The sequence below is a fragment of the Oncorhynchus mykiss genome, chromosome 15 (assembly GCF_013265735.2).
Source record: "Oncorhynchus mykiss isolate Arlee chromosome 15, USDA_OmykA_1.1, whole genome shotgun sequence".
NCBI lineage: Eukaryota > Metazoa > Chordata > Actinopteri > Salmoniformes > Salmonidae > Oncorhynchus > Oncorhynchus mykiss.
In genome coordinates this window covers 28952976-28967180 of record NC_048579.1, presented here as the reverse complement: position 1 = coordinate 28967180, position 14205 = coordinate 28952976, and the positions used below count along the sequence as shown (strand labels likewise).

The following is a 14205-nucleotide window of genomic DNA, read 5'->3' as shown; positions in this document are numbered from 1 at the left end:
AAGACATCAACACTATGAAATAACACATATGGAATCATGTAGTAACCAAAAAAGTCTTAAACAAATCAAAATATATTTTATATTTGAGATTATTCAAAGTAGCCACCCTTTGCCTTGGTGACAGTTTTGCACACTCTTGGCATTCTCTCAACCAGCTTCATGAGGTAGTCACCTGGAATGCATTTCAATTAACAGGTGTGCTTTGTTAAAAGTTCATTTGTGGAATTTCTTTCCTTCTTAATGCATTTGAACCAATCAGTTGTGTTGTGACAACGTAGGAGAGGTATACAGAAGAAAGCCCTATTTGATAAAAGACCAAGTCCATATTATGGCAAGAATTAAGCAAAGAGAAATGACAGTCCATCATTACTTTAAGACATGAAGGTCAGTCAATCCGGAAAATGTCAAGAACTTTGAAAGTTTCTTCAAGTGCAGTCGCAAAAACCATCAAACGCCATGATGAATCTGGCTCTCATGAGGACCGCCACAGGAAAGGAAGACCCAGAGTTACCTCTGCTGCAGAGGATAAGTTAATTAGAGTTAACTGCACCTCAGATTGCAGCCCAAATAAATGCTTCACAGAGTTTAAGTAACAGACACATCTCCCACATCAACTGTTCAGAGGAGACTGCGTGAATCAGGCCTTTTATGGTTCGAGTTGCTGCAACGAAACCACTACTAAAGGACACCACTAAGAAAAAGAAACTTGCTTGGACCAAGAGTCACGAGCAATGGACATTAGACCAGTGGAAATCTGTCCTTTGGTCTGATGAGTCCAAATTTGAGATTTTTGGTTCCAAACACCGTGTCTTTGTGAGGGTAGGTGAATGGATGATCTCTGCATGTGTGGTTCCCACTGTGAAGCATGGAGGAGGTGTGATGGTGTGAGGTTGGTTTGCTGGTGGTACTTTCAGTGATTTATTTTGACTTCAAGGCACACTTAATCAGCATGGCTACCACAGGATTCTGCAGCAATACACCATCCCATCTGGTTTGCACTTAGTGGGACTAATTTGTTTTTCAACAGGACAATTTATTTTTTTTATTTATTTATTTCACCTTTATTTAACCAGGTAGACTAGTAGAGAACAAGTTCTCATTTGCAACTGCGACCTGGCCAAGATAAAGCACAGCAGTTCGACACATACAACAACACATAATTACACATGGAATTACAAACATACAGTCAATAATACAGTAGAAAAAAAAGAAAAGTCTATATACAGTGAGTGCAAATAAGGTAAGGTACTAAATAAGTAGGTAAGGCAATAAATAGGCCATGGTGGTGAAGTAATTACAATATAGCAATTAAACACAGGACTGGTAGATGTGCAGAAGATCAATGTGCAAATAGAGATACTGTGGTGCAAAGGAGCAAAATAAATAAATACAGTATGGGGATGAGGTAGTTGAATGGGCTGTTTATAAATGGTGTACAAGTGCAGTGATCTGTGAGCTGCTCTGACAGCTGGTGCTTAAAGCTAGTGAGGGAGATAAGAGTCTCCAGCTTCAGTGACTTTTGCAGTTCGTTCCAGTCATTGGCAGCAGAGAACTGGAAGGAGAGGTGGCCAAAAAAGGAATCGGCTTTGGGGGTGACCAGTAAAATATACCTGCTGGATCGCGTGCTACGGGTGGGTGTTGCTATGGTGACCAGTGAGCTGAGATAAGGAGGGGCTTTACCTAGCAGAGACTTGTATATGACCTGGAGCCAGTGGGTTTGGCGACAAGTATGAAGCGATGGCCAGCCAACGAGAGAGTACAGGTCGCAGTGATGGGTAATATATGGGGCTTTGGTGAGAAAATGGATGGCACTGTGATAGACAGCATCCAATTTGTTGAGTAGAGTGTTGGAGGCTATTTTACAAATGACATCGCAGAAGTCGAGGATCGGTAGGATGGTCAGTTTTACGAACGTATGTTTGGCAGCATGAGTGAAGGATGCTTTGTTGCGAAATAGGAAGCCGATTCGAGATTTAATTTTGGATTGCAGGTGCTTAATGTGAGGCTGGAAGGAGAGTTTACAGTCTCACCAGACACCTAGGTATTTGTAGTCGATGAATACGGCTGCACAGTAATGTCTCTTATCGATGGTGGTTATGATATCGTTTAGGACCTTGAGTGTGGCTGAGGTTCACCCATGACCAGCTCTGAAACCAGATTGCATAGGGGAGAATGTACGGTGGAATTCTAAATGGTTGGTAATCTGATTGTTAACTTGACTTTCGAAGACCTTAGAAAGGCAGGGTAGGATAGATATAGGTCTGTAGCAGTTTGGGTCTAGAGTGTCTCCCCCACAAAAGAGGGGAATGACCGCGGCAGCTTTCCAATCTTTGGGAATCTCAGACAATACGAAAGAGATGTTGAACAGAATAGGGGTTGCAACAATTTCGGCAGATAATTTTAAAAAGAGATGGTCCAGATTGTCTAGCCCGGCTGATTTGTAGGGGTCCAGATTTTGCAGTTCTTTAAGAACATCGGCTATCTGGATTTGGGCGAAGGAGAAATGGGGGAGGCTTGGGTGAGTTGCTGTGGGGAGTGTAGTGCTGTTGACCGGGGTAGGGGTGGTTACTTTGAAGAAACTAAAATATTAAATATTTTGATTTGTTTAACACTTTTTTGCTGACTACATGATTCCATATGTGTTATTTCATAGTTTTGATGTCTTCACTATTATTCAACAATGTAGAAAATAGGCAAAATAAAGAAAAACCCTGGAATGAGTAGGTGTGTCTAAACTTTTGACTGGTACTGTATATCCTATATGGGCTTCAATTTACAGGCCACCTCTCCCATACTTCCCGTGCTGGAGTCAGAACTCAGACCTTCACAATGACCTCAGCTCACCCCACTTTCCCTGGCTTCCTGGGAGGAGAAATAGCATCTAGGAATGGCCCTAGAAAAGTGATTAAAATGGCTCCACTGACAGGCCTCTAAGACCCCACTATCTGTGGTTTAAATCTGACCCAGGAACAGCATAAGTGGTTGCTTTTTGTTGTTGGTACTCTGCAGTGTAACAAGATAAAGGGACTGTCCATTCACTAAAATTGAGATGCAGCTTTAAGAGTGACTCGAGTTGGTGTATTTTCTGGGACCTGAGGAGAAATGTTGGGAAGTAATACACTGCTCTCTGCAGGGACTGACTGGGACCAGACATCGGGATGGGCATTTCTAACACACGGACTATGTTTTTCCTCAAGGACCCCATTATTAGCCAGATAATGATATTTCTGTGCAAAACCTCCAATTTAGACCAGCCCACTGGGCTAAAGATGGACCAGCCCACTGGGCTAAAGATGGACCAGCCCACTGGGCTAAAGATGGACCAGCCCACTGGGCTAAATATGGACCAGTCCATCTGGCGTTCGCCCTAACTGCCCTATGGCCAGTCCATTTCTGGAGAGACAGTGGGAAGTAAAACACTGCTCTCTGCCTTATTTAAACCTGTCTACTCTCTCGCTCTCAGTCCCTTCTGTCTCTCCTTCTCTCTCTGCTGTTGACGTCCATGGCGTCATGGCGACTCGGAGGCAGCTGGTTCCACCTGGGAGTTTCAGGATGGTTTCAGAGGTCTCTATTCTTAGACCAGACCAGTCTTCTTCACTTCTGTCTCTTCTCATCTCTCCCATGTCCTGGTGGGCCATTCCTGGTCAGAGTACTAACGTAAGCTGTGAATGTCATTCTCAGAGGAAGCGATGACTTTTAGACACAGACATGCACGCACGTACACACTGTTGCCGACACACAAAGTACAGACAGACACCACAGGTATGTAAGAAACAGCATTTCCTGAAACGTATTTCAAATAAATCTAAGACCAGTTGATTTTCTTGTCCTCTACATAAATCCTTTGTTGCCAAGTTTATTTTTTTGTATTTATACATATGTACATACAAATGTACACTCTTAAAAATGTGTAGTGTTACTACAGTAGCATATAAATGGATTGTACATTATAATCATAATATTTGAGGCAAAAATAACATTTAAAAACTAAGACTTGTTCTAGGGGACCGGTTGGTTGATGGTAATGTAAACAGAGGGACAGGATACCCTAGGGGTGCATCCCAAATGGAACGCTATTTCATACATAGTGCACCCTGGTCAAAAGTAGTGCACTGTATAGGGAATAGGGTGCAATTTGGGGCACATCAACTCCCTTAACTTACTTAACTTACAGAGGGCAGCCTGAACTAAGTTAGGAGTTGGCCCTAACCTCAACTGTGCTAGGTTATAACCAGAGCCATATATTTGAAAATAAATATTTTTTTAGAGAGAAAACGTTTCTAAATGTATGGCTCCGGTTATAACTTGGGGCTTTACGACATTTCTTGACCACAGTAGCTTAGCAGAAAGGCTTCCCTTTTTCATCCAGTTGATATCATTCAGTGGTTGTGATTGATTTTCAAAAGAAAAAGTGGACAATTGGCAAATTTCTCACAATACCTCATAATGCACATTCATAGCTAATTGGACTGTACTAAGTACATGGAACTGTCCTTAGAAAATGGTCAAACTTAAAAAAGACATTTCATCATAGATAAAAGTCCCCTAGTGTGTGAGTGGATTGGTTTGACCCGATAACTGTACCCTAAAATATCAAATCGCTGTACACCGGACACCAACACTGTGAATCAGTCTACAGAATGTTGTGCTAAAAGTGCTGAACAGAGTGTTATCAATGTTATAAAATGTTTCTGGACCCTTTATAAATAGAACAACAGTACTGTAATGTAAGACAGCAAGTCATGTCACTATTAATTGTCTTGTAAGGCAAGACTAAGGTGTGCCCCAATGGAGAGGCAGCATCAACACCAGAGGAACCAATGTCAGAGGACCAAACACCGAAAATTAGCAGAATAAAAAAACTAAAAAAAGAAGGAAAGAAAGAAAACAGGAACATTTGAATTAAACAAAGATAAAACAATTGCAAATATTTAGCATTTAACCTTACCTGGTTTCCCACTTCTCAGTCAGTCACCGCTAACAGTAGTCTGAATGAACAAATTATTGTTCAAGTGGCAGTAAGAAAAAGAAAAAAACAATATAGAAATACAATTTAAAAACGCTAATCACAGAAAGCACAGTACAGAAGAGAATTCTGCTGTTGTGTCATGCGTTATCAAACACAGGTTGAAAATATGCATATTTGAGAAGATCCATGCATATCCACACATAAACGACAACGTCTATGTATTGATACACACATTTATATATTTATATATCCATATCTATATATGATCAAAATACTGCCGTTGCTAAGGATGCAGCAGGCTTTACAAAGGAAGCGGACATAAACAGGGGATGCAGGGGCTTAAGAGTATAGCAGCAAGATGGGACAACAGAATGGTTTGGGAAAGAGGGGGGTGAGTCCTACAGTACCACTGTCTCAGTGTGTGAGGGGGTTTGTGGTCTAGGGGCTGGGCTGTCACTGGTGAATATAGGGGTCTCTGGCCCAGTCCCCTGTGTCGCCCCTCTTTTTGGGGGCCACCTCCCCTTCCCTGTCCCTGTCTCGGTCATAGTACTGGTGGTGATCGCGGGCCGGTCGTTGGTGGTGCTGGTGACCGCGCGGCTTGTTGCGCTCGTTGTGGTCCTGCTCGTTGCGCTCCTTGGAGCGGTGGTGTCCTGTCGTAACGTGGTCCGCCTCCTCGCCAGTGCCGCCACGGTGATGGTGGTGATGGTGATGGTGGTTGTGGTCCCTGGGGTGAGGCGGAGCCTCGTAGCGCCCCTGCTGAGGGTGCCCCCCCTCTCCCAGCCCCTCCTCCTCATACTCCTCCTCTCCAAACTCTTCTTCCTCTTCCTCCTGGTGGAGGAGGTGAGTGCGGGGCTCTATGTAGGCTGAGTCTCTGCTTTCTCTGCTCTCCCGGCTCTCGGGGGTCTCTGAGTCCTGTGTCTCCCCCCGGGAGAGGCCCTTGCCCCGGCTACCACCGCCACCAGTATGATGATGGTGGTGGTGGTTGTTGTGGTGCTGCTCAGTCCGCTGGGAGGAGGAGCGGTGGTGGATGTGCTGGGGTCTCCTGGAAGACTCTGTCCTCAGGGGCCTCCCCTCCTCCTCCTCCTCATCCTCCCTCTCCCCGTCTGGCTGCTCCTGGCTCTGATGCTGGCTGTGGTGGTGGTGATGGTGGTGGTCCTCCCTGGAGCCCTTCCTCTCCCCACCTTGTCCTGCCTTGTCCCCTGCTTTCTGCTCTGCCCCGCTGCCCTGGGGTTAGCAACACAAACAAACAACACGGCCGTTAGTACAGTTAGACACACCAACACACCTAATGCAGAGTAAAACACTTTTTTGGATTATCCTCTATGATTTTGAATGCATTGTATCCATATACAAATCCATTTCTAATCAAACACGCACTCCAACCACATCCATACAGTATATCAAATCAAACACACACTCCAACCAAATCCATACAGTATATCAAATCAAACACACACTTCAACCACATCCATACAGTATATCAAATCAAACACACACTTCAACCACATCCATACAGTATATCAAATCAAACACACACTCCAACAACATCCATACAGTATATCAAATCAAACACACACTTCAACCACATCCATACAGTATATCAAATCAAACACACACTCCAACAACATCCATACAGTATATCAAATCAAACACACACTTCAACCACATCCATACAGTATATCAAATCAAACACACACTCCAACAACATCCATACAGTATATCAAATCAAACACACACTTCAACCACATCCATACAGTATATCAAATCAAACACACACTCCAACCAAATCCATACAGTATATCAAATCAAACACACACTCCAACCACATCCATACAGTATATCAAATCAAACACACACTTCAACCACATCCATACAGTATATCAAATCAAACACACACTCCAACAACATCCATACAGTATATCAAATCAAACACACACTTCAACCACATCCATACAGTATATCAAATCAAACACACACTCCAACCAAATCCATACAGTATATCAAATCAAACACACACTCCAACCACATCCATACAGTATATCAAATCAAACACACACTCCAACCACATCCATACAGTATATCAAATCAAACACACACTCCATCCACATCCATACAGTATATCAAATCAAACACACACTCCAACCACATCCAAAACGTATATCAAATCAAACACACACTCCAACCACATCCATACAGTATATCAAATCAAACACACACTCCAACCACATCCAAAACGTATATCAAATCAAACACACACTCCAACCACATCCATACAGTATATCAAATCAAACACACACTCCAACCACATCCATACAGTATGTCAAATCAAACACGCACTCCAACCACATCCATACAGTATATCAAATCAAACACACACTTCAACCACATCCATACAGTATATCAAATCAAACACATACTCCATCCACATCCATACAGTATATCAAACACACACTTCAACCACATCCATACAGTATATCAAATCAAACACACACTCCAACCACCTCCATACAGTATATCAAATCAAACACACACTTCAACCACATCCATACAGTATATCAAATCAAACACACACTCCATCCACATCCATACAGTATATCAAACACACACTTCAACCACATCCATACAGTATATCAAATCAAACACACACTCCAACCACATCCATACAGGATATCAAATCAAACACACACTTCAACCACATCCATACAGTATATCAAATCAAACACACACTCCATCCACATCCATACAGTATATCAAACACACACTTCAACCACATCCATACAGTATATCAAATCAAACACACACTCCATCCACATCCATACAGTATATCAAATCAAACACACACTCCAACCACATCCAAAACGTATATCAAATCAAACACACACTCCAACCACATCCATACAGTATATCAAATCAAACACACACTCCAACCACATCCAAAACGTATATCAAATCAAACACACACTCCAACCACATCCATACAGTATATCAAATCAAACACACACTCCAACCACATCCATACAGTATATCAAATCAAACACGCACTCCAACCACATCCATACAGTATATCAAATCAAACACACACTCCAACCACATCCATACAGTATATCAAACACACACTCCATCCACATCCATACAGTTTATCAAATCAAACACACACTCCAACCACATCCAAAACGTATATCAAATCAAACACACACTCCAACCACATCCATACAGTATATCAAATCAAACACACACTTAAACCACATCCATACAGTATATCAAATCAAACACACACTCCAACCACATCCAAAACGTATATCAAATCAAACACACACTCCAACCACATCCAAAACGTATATCAAATCAAACACACACTCCAACCACATCCAAAACGTATATCAAATCAAACACACACTCCAACCACATCCAAAACGTTTATCAAATCAAACACACACTCCAACCACATCCAAAACGTATATCAAATCAAACACACACTCCAACCACATCCATACAGTATATCAAATCAAACACGCACTCCAACCACATCCATACAGTATATCAAATCAAACACACACTCCAACCACATCCATACAGTATATCAAATCAAACACACACTCCAACCACATCCATACAGTATATCAAATCAAACACACACTCCAACCACATCCATACAGTATATCAAATCAAACACACACTCCAACCACATCCATACATTATATCAAATCAAACACGCACTCCAACCACATCCATACAGTATATCAAATCAAACACACACTCCAACCACATCCAAAACGTATATCAAATCAAACACACACTTCAACCACATCCATACAGTATATCAAATCAAACACGCACTCCAACCACATCCATACAGTATATCAAATCAAACACACACTCCAACCACATCCATAAAGTATATCAAATCAAACACACACTCCAACCACATCCATACAGTATATCAAATCAAACACACACTCCAACCACATCCATACAGTATATCAAATCAAACACGCACTCCAACCACATCCATACAGTATATCAAATCAAACACACACTCCAACCACATCCATACAGTATATCAAATCAAACACACACTCCAACCACATCCATACAGTATATCAAATCAAACACACACTCCATCCACATCCATACAGTATGTCAAATCAAACACACACTCCAACCACATCCATACAGTATATCAAATCAAACACACACTCCATCCACATCCATACAGTATATCAAATCAAACACACACTCCAACCACATCCATAAAGTATATCAAATCAAACACACACGCAAACCCACATGCATGAAATTCAAACTCACACTTGTAGAAGTACACACGTGTACTGCACTGCACACTCAAAGGTTGAAATGAAAGGATCAACCCTAGAAAGGTTGACTGTGGTCCTGGAGAATACTAAACGTTTCCCAAAAAGTAATCATATTAGTTTGAACTTGATTGATTTACAAATGGCGCCCTACTTTTGACCAGAGCCCTATGAACCCTGGTCAAAAGTAGTGCACTGCATAGGGCCATTAGTGCCATTTGGGATGCACACCCAAGTCTGCAGGACCAAGGCTGAATCACCATGGGAATCTAAACCTGAAGTCCACACCGCTCTTTTGACTGAGTACCTCTCACTCACCGCAATCACACACATGTTAACCTCACTCGTCAGAATCATTTTCAGTAGTTTAAAAAGGACGTTCATTGTCAGGAGTTTCAGCAAGGCATGGGGACGGAGAAAAGACGTGGACATTTGAAATTCACATGAAACTGATCTGCATCGATCAAATGGCCCAGACGAATTGTTCGCTGCAGTTAAATACAGACACTTCAAATAGATCATTATTCTCAAACTGACAAAAGTGCGTCGTGCAAAATTCCTCTGCCTGTAAGAATTCATTTTTTCAAAGGATAGCAACCAGCCGTGTTGAACCAATTCTAAACACAAGCTCCAGATTTGTCGGTGTAATTTCAAGGCTTAATGATCTTGTTCAGTCATGGTTAGCAGGCCCACCACTAGTCATGCCACCTCTCGTCTCTCGATGCCTCTTCCTATTAGTTTCTCTACATCTCATTGCATCCTCAGCCTCCCCCCCCCCCCCCCCCATCTCCCTCTCTCTTTCATTTTCCTTCTCACTGTATCTCTGTATCTCTTTGTTCTTCATCTCTCTCTCTCTGTCCTGCTCTTCCCTGTCGTGGTCAGTGTGCCATGGCGCTGACTCTGTGGCAGTAAAGACTGCTGACGGCCAGTGAGCTACTTGTCTCCCTGCCCTCCCTGCTCTCCCTGTCCTCCTCCTTGTCTGGGCTCCGGAGCAGGCCGCCCACAATGGCCCGGAGCCTGGTTAGCGCCTGTACCTGCATGCTGGAGACAGGAGCGGGGCTGGAGGGCAGGGCGGCCGTGGACACCTTGGGCAGCAGCGGATTGGGGGGGTTGCAGCTGGCGGGGTGGGTGCTCTTCCAGTAGGCCTCCAGGTAATCAGCCATGTGCTCACACGCATCCTCCAGTTGGTTTTCATCCAGGATGATGTCAAACATCTCCTGAGTGAGGGAGATGGAGAGAGATAAACAGAGGGGAAAACAGTATTGTTAGTGTCTTTATGGGCCCAAAACAGTACAGGTGTGAGCTTAGTATGGGTCAACGATAGATAACAACTTTATAAGAGAGGATCTATTTTTTCTTAGATACTTTATTTTATAGATTCCAAATGACTTTGCACCTTGTTTTGTTGTTGTTTTTTTTTTACAAGAAACTGACATGCTTCTTGGATTAAGTTAGACTAAAACTGTATCAGAGACAAAATAACCAATTTAATAGCATTAAATATTCATTTGGCAAGAATAGTCAGATCAGGGAGACTCTTAAAAGCTAAATACCACCAGGGATGCGATGCTATTGGAATTACATTAGGGTGGATTTTTTCACAAGCCTGTGATGTTTGGGATCATATTCTAAAAGAAAACCAGAGAAGATCACAGAAGGACTGAAATAGATTTGGCAGGAGATATGAGGCTTTCTGAAGCATTCCACAACAGTATTATTAATATAAGGGCAGAATCCTGACGGGAGATATATACGCACACAACTCAAAAAACCTCCACGCAAATCAACGTCAGTGCACGATTTACACAAGACTTCAAGTAACTTGAGTGCGTGTCTTCTCAAGTTTTCCTCCTCTCCACCCTTGACAGTCTCCTTTATGGTATCAATAGAGGCTTGAGGCACAGAGACCCAAATCGTCAATCTGCACAAAGAAACAGTATCCTTCCAGATTGTAATAGCTGTGGCGTGCGGCGGGTGTGATCCAGGTAGACCTCTGGCCAGCGGTGTGGCTATACTCACGGCAGGGCACTGGGCCAGTTTGTCTGCAGCGACCATCTGGACATTGAGGTGCTTGGCCTGGGACTTCCCTCTGGACTTGATGAGCCTCTGCAGAACCTGTGGGAAATATGAGCGAGGGGCATGAGAGTCACGACACCGTCAGCACCACAACAAATCCCATTCCCATCACATGAAAGTGCGTGGACACCGTAGCGATGTTAACCAACGCTGTCCCATGAAAACATTGTCAACGCCGCAACAGAGTCAACTCCGTCACATGAAAGCATCGTCAACGCCGCAACAGAGTCAACTCCGTCACATGAATGCATCGTCAACGCCGCAACAGAGTCGACTCCGTCACATGAAAGCGCGTGGACACCGTAGCAATGTCAACGCCGTCCCATGAAAGCATCGTCAACGCCGCAACAGAGTCAACTCCGTCACATGAAAGCATCGTCAACACCGCAACAGAGTCAACTCCGTCACATGAAAGCATCGTCAACGCCGCAACAGAGTCAACTCCGTCACATGAAAGCATCGTCAACACCGCAACAGAGTCAACTCCGTCACATGAAAGCATCGTCAACACCGCAACAGAGTCAACTCCGTCACATGAAAGCATCGTCAACACCGCAACAGAGTCAACTCCGTCACATGAAAGCATCGTCAACGCCGCAACAGAGTCAACTCCGTCACATGAAAGCATCGTCAACGGCGCAACAGAGTCAACTCCGTCACATGAAAGCATCGTCAACACCGCAACAGAGTCAACTCCGTCACATGAAAGCATCGTCCACACCCTAACAAGGTCAACTCCATCACATCACAGCATCGTCGGCACTGTAACGTAAGTCAACTCCAATGTAGCAGCAAGGTGGAGACTTCAATCCAACATCAGTAGCACAGTAGAACTGTGATTCTACTGATTCACAGCAGCAGTGGTTGATGAAAAGAGGAGACGAGAGGTGTCAGACGGTTTATCCCGTCGAGATGTGATTCAGGCTGACAAAACGTTGATTTAGTGGCCGTATTTCACACATCTTCAGCTACGCCTTCGTTCCCTTTTTATGTTCCTGAAATGGCAGGGTTTTTATTGTGTTATTTGCAGACAGCTGAAGGTCAGCGTGATGAATCACACACCTGACTCTCTCCCATTTAGACGAGCTGAGTAGACGGAGCTTTAAAAAAAAGGCCATGTTTAAAAACTGGAGCAGGTCGCCATTCAGTAAGAAAAAGGCGATATGAACAGTGACAAGACACATCCATACACCATTGGCTCCCCAATGCACCAGGGACATCCATAGACATAAACCAGTAGGAGACGACTTCACTACTTCACTACTTCTCGTCTTCTGTTCATTTCATCAATCTGTCACTCACTTCTTTCATACTGTCTGGAGGGGATCAGTCTCTACCTGCCCTGCTTCTACCTTTACACACTGACACATATTATGTATGGAAGCCCTGAAGCCCAAGGTAACAAAAATAAAAAATCACTTGGAACGATCTTGTTTGAACTACTTAGTATCTTGTTTGAACGATGTAGTCAATTTTTTTATAATAATAAAGTTCTGTATATTATTACTGTGTGTGAGATGGAAGGTTGGCTGAATACATGACTAGAAAATAAAGGTTAGTATTGGAATAATAACCATGTAATACACTGGGGCAAACTGCTAGTACCCCGAGATTCAGTATGATGACCCAACAGTGGTAGGTAGGCCTGATCAATGACACGATGAGACAGCCTATAGGGAGGAGGTCAGAGACCTGACCGTTTGGTGCCAGGACAACAACCTCTCCCTCAACGTGATCAAGACAAAGGAGGTGATTGTGGACTACAGGAAAAGGAGGACCGAGCACACCCCCATTCTCATCGGCAGGGCTATAGTGGAGCAGGTTGAGAGCTTCAAGTTCCTTGGTGTCCACATCACCAACAAACTAACATTGTCCAAGCACACTAAGACAGCTGTGAAGAGGGCACGACAAAACCTAATGAAAACATTTGGCATGGGTCCTCAGAGCATCAAAAGGCAGCTGCACCATCGAGAGCATCCTGATGGGTTGCATCGCTGCCTGGTATGGCAACCGCTCGGCCTCCGACTGCAAGTCACTACAGAGGGTGGTGCGTACGGCCTAGTACATCACCGGGGCCAAGCTTCCTGCCATCCAGGACCTCTATACCAGGCGGTGTCAGAAGAAGGCCCTAAAAATTGTCAAAGACTCCAGCCACCCCAGTGATAGACTGTTCTCTCTGCTACCGTATGGCAAGCGGTACCAGAGCACCAAGTATAGGTCCAAGAGGCTTCTAAACAGCTTCTACACCCAAGCCATAACACTCCCAGACTTTTTGCATTGCAAATTTGACATGTCATGATTTGATATGCCATGTAAACTACCACATGTATTTGTGGAATGGAAATTGTGTATTGTGAATGAACGTAACTTTATGACTATAACTACTGTTCCATGAAGGAGTGAAACAAAGTACAACACACTATGTATGGGGAGTAGCAATCTCGCAACTTTGGATGAAGGATCTACAATCACGCCTGACAAGGCCAATGAAATCCAAGCCTCGCTGGAAGCCCTGCCTTCCACAGGTTATAAGCGTGAGGGTTGGATTCATTCCTTCAATTTAATACCGCTCTTCACCGAGGCCAGGAACGGGCGGTGCGGGGTCAAACAGGTGTCGTACCTCGTTTTTCTCCTTCAGGGAACAGTAGTTATAGTCATAGCGTTACGTTCCCTTTCAGTCAGTCATCTTTGGTGCAACAAACTATTGCGAAATATAATCACGACCCAACGGATACTAAATGAAACGGCCCATGGCAGACCACCCCAACCTGACCACTCCAGATGCGGCAGTCTGGGCATTGCGCAAACGGCGCCCTGTCTAATGACTTTCCCCTGTCCCAAGCGCAA

General features: G+C 43.7%; 1 protein-coding gene across 5 annotated transcripts in view; it reads right to left on the bottom strand.

The window, feature by feature from the left end:
• Positions 1-3819: 3819 nt before the first annotated feature.
• Positions 3820-14205, bottom strand: part of cacnb2a (calcium channel, voltage-dependent, beta 2a) — a 112201-nt gene continuing 101815 nt past the window's right edge. For all 5 annotated transcript variants that reach the window (XM_036944239.1, XM_036944241.1, XM_036944242.1 and 2 more), the window contains 3 exons: positions 11302-11397; positions 10317-10499; positions 3820-6193 (listed from right to left, as the gene is read on the bottom strand). In XM_036944239.1, the coding sequence (XP_036800134.1) occupies positions 5423-6193; positions 10317-10499; positions 11302-11397 (1050 nt within the window). In that variant the 3' untranslated portion in view covers positions 3820-5422. The remainder of the gene's footprint in view (positions 6194-10316; positions 10500-11301; positions 11398-14205) is intronic.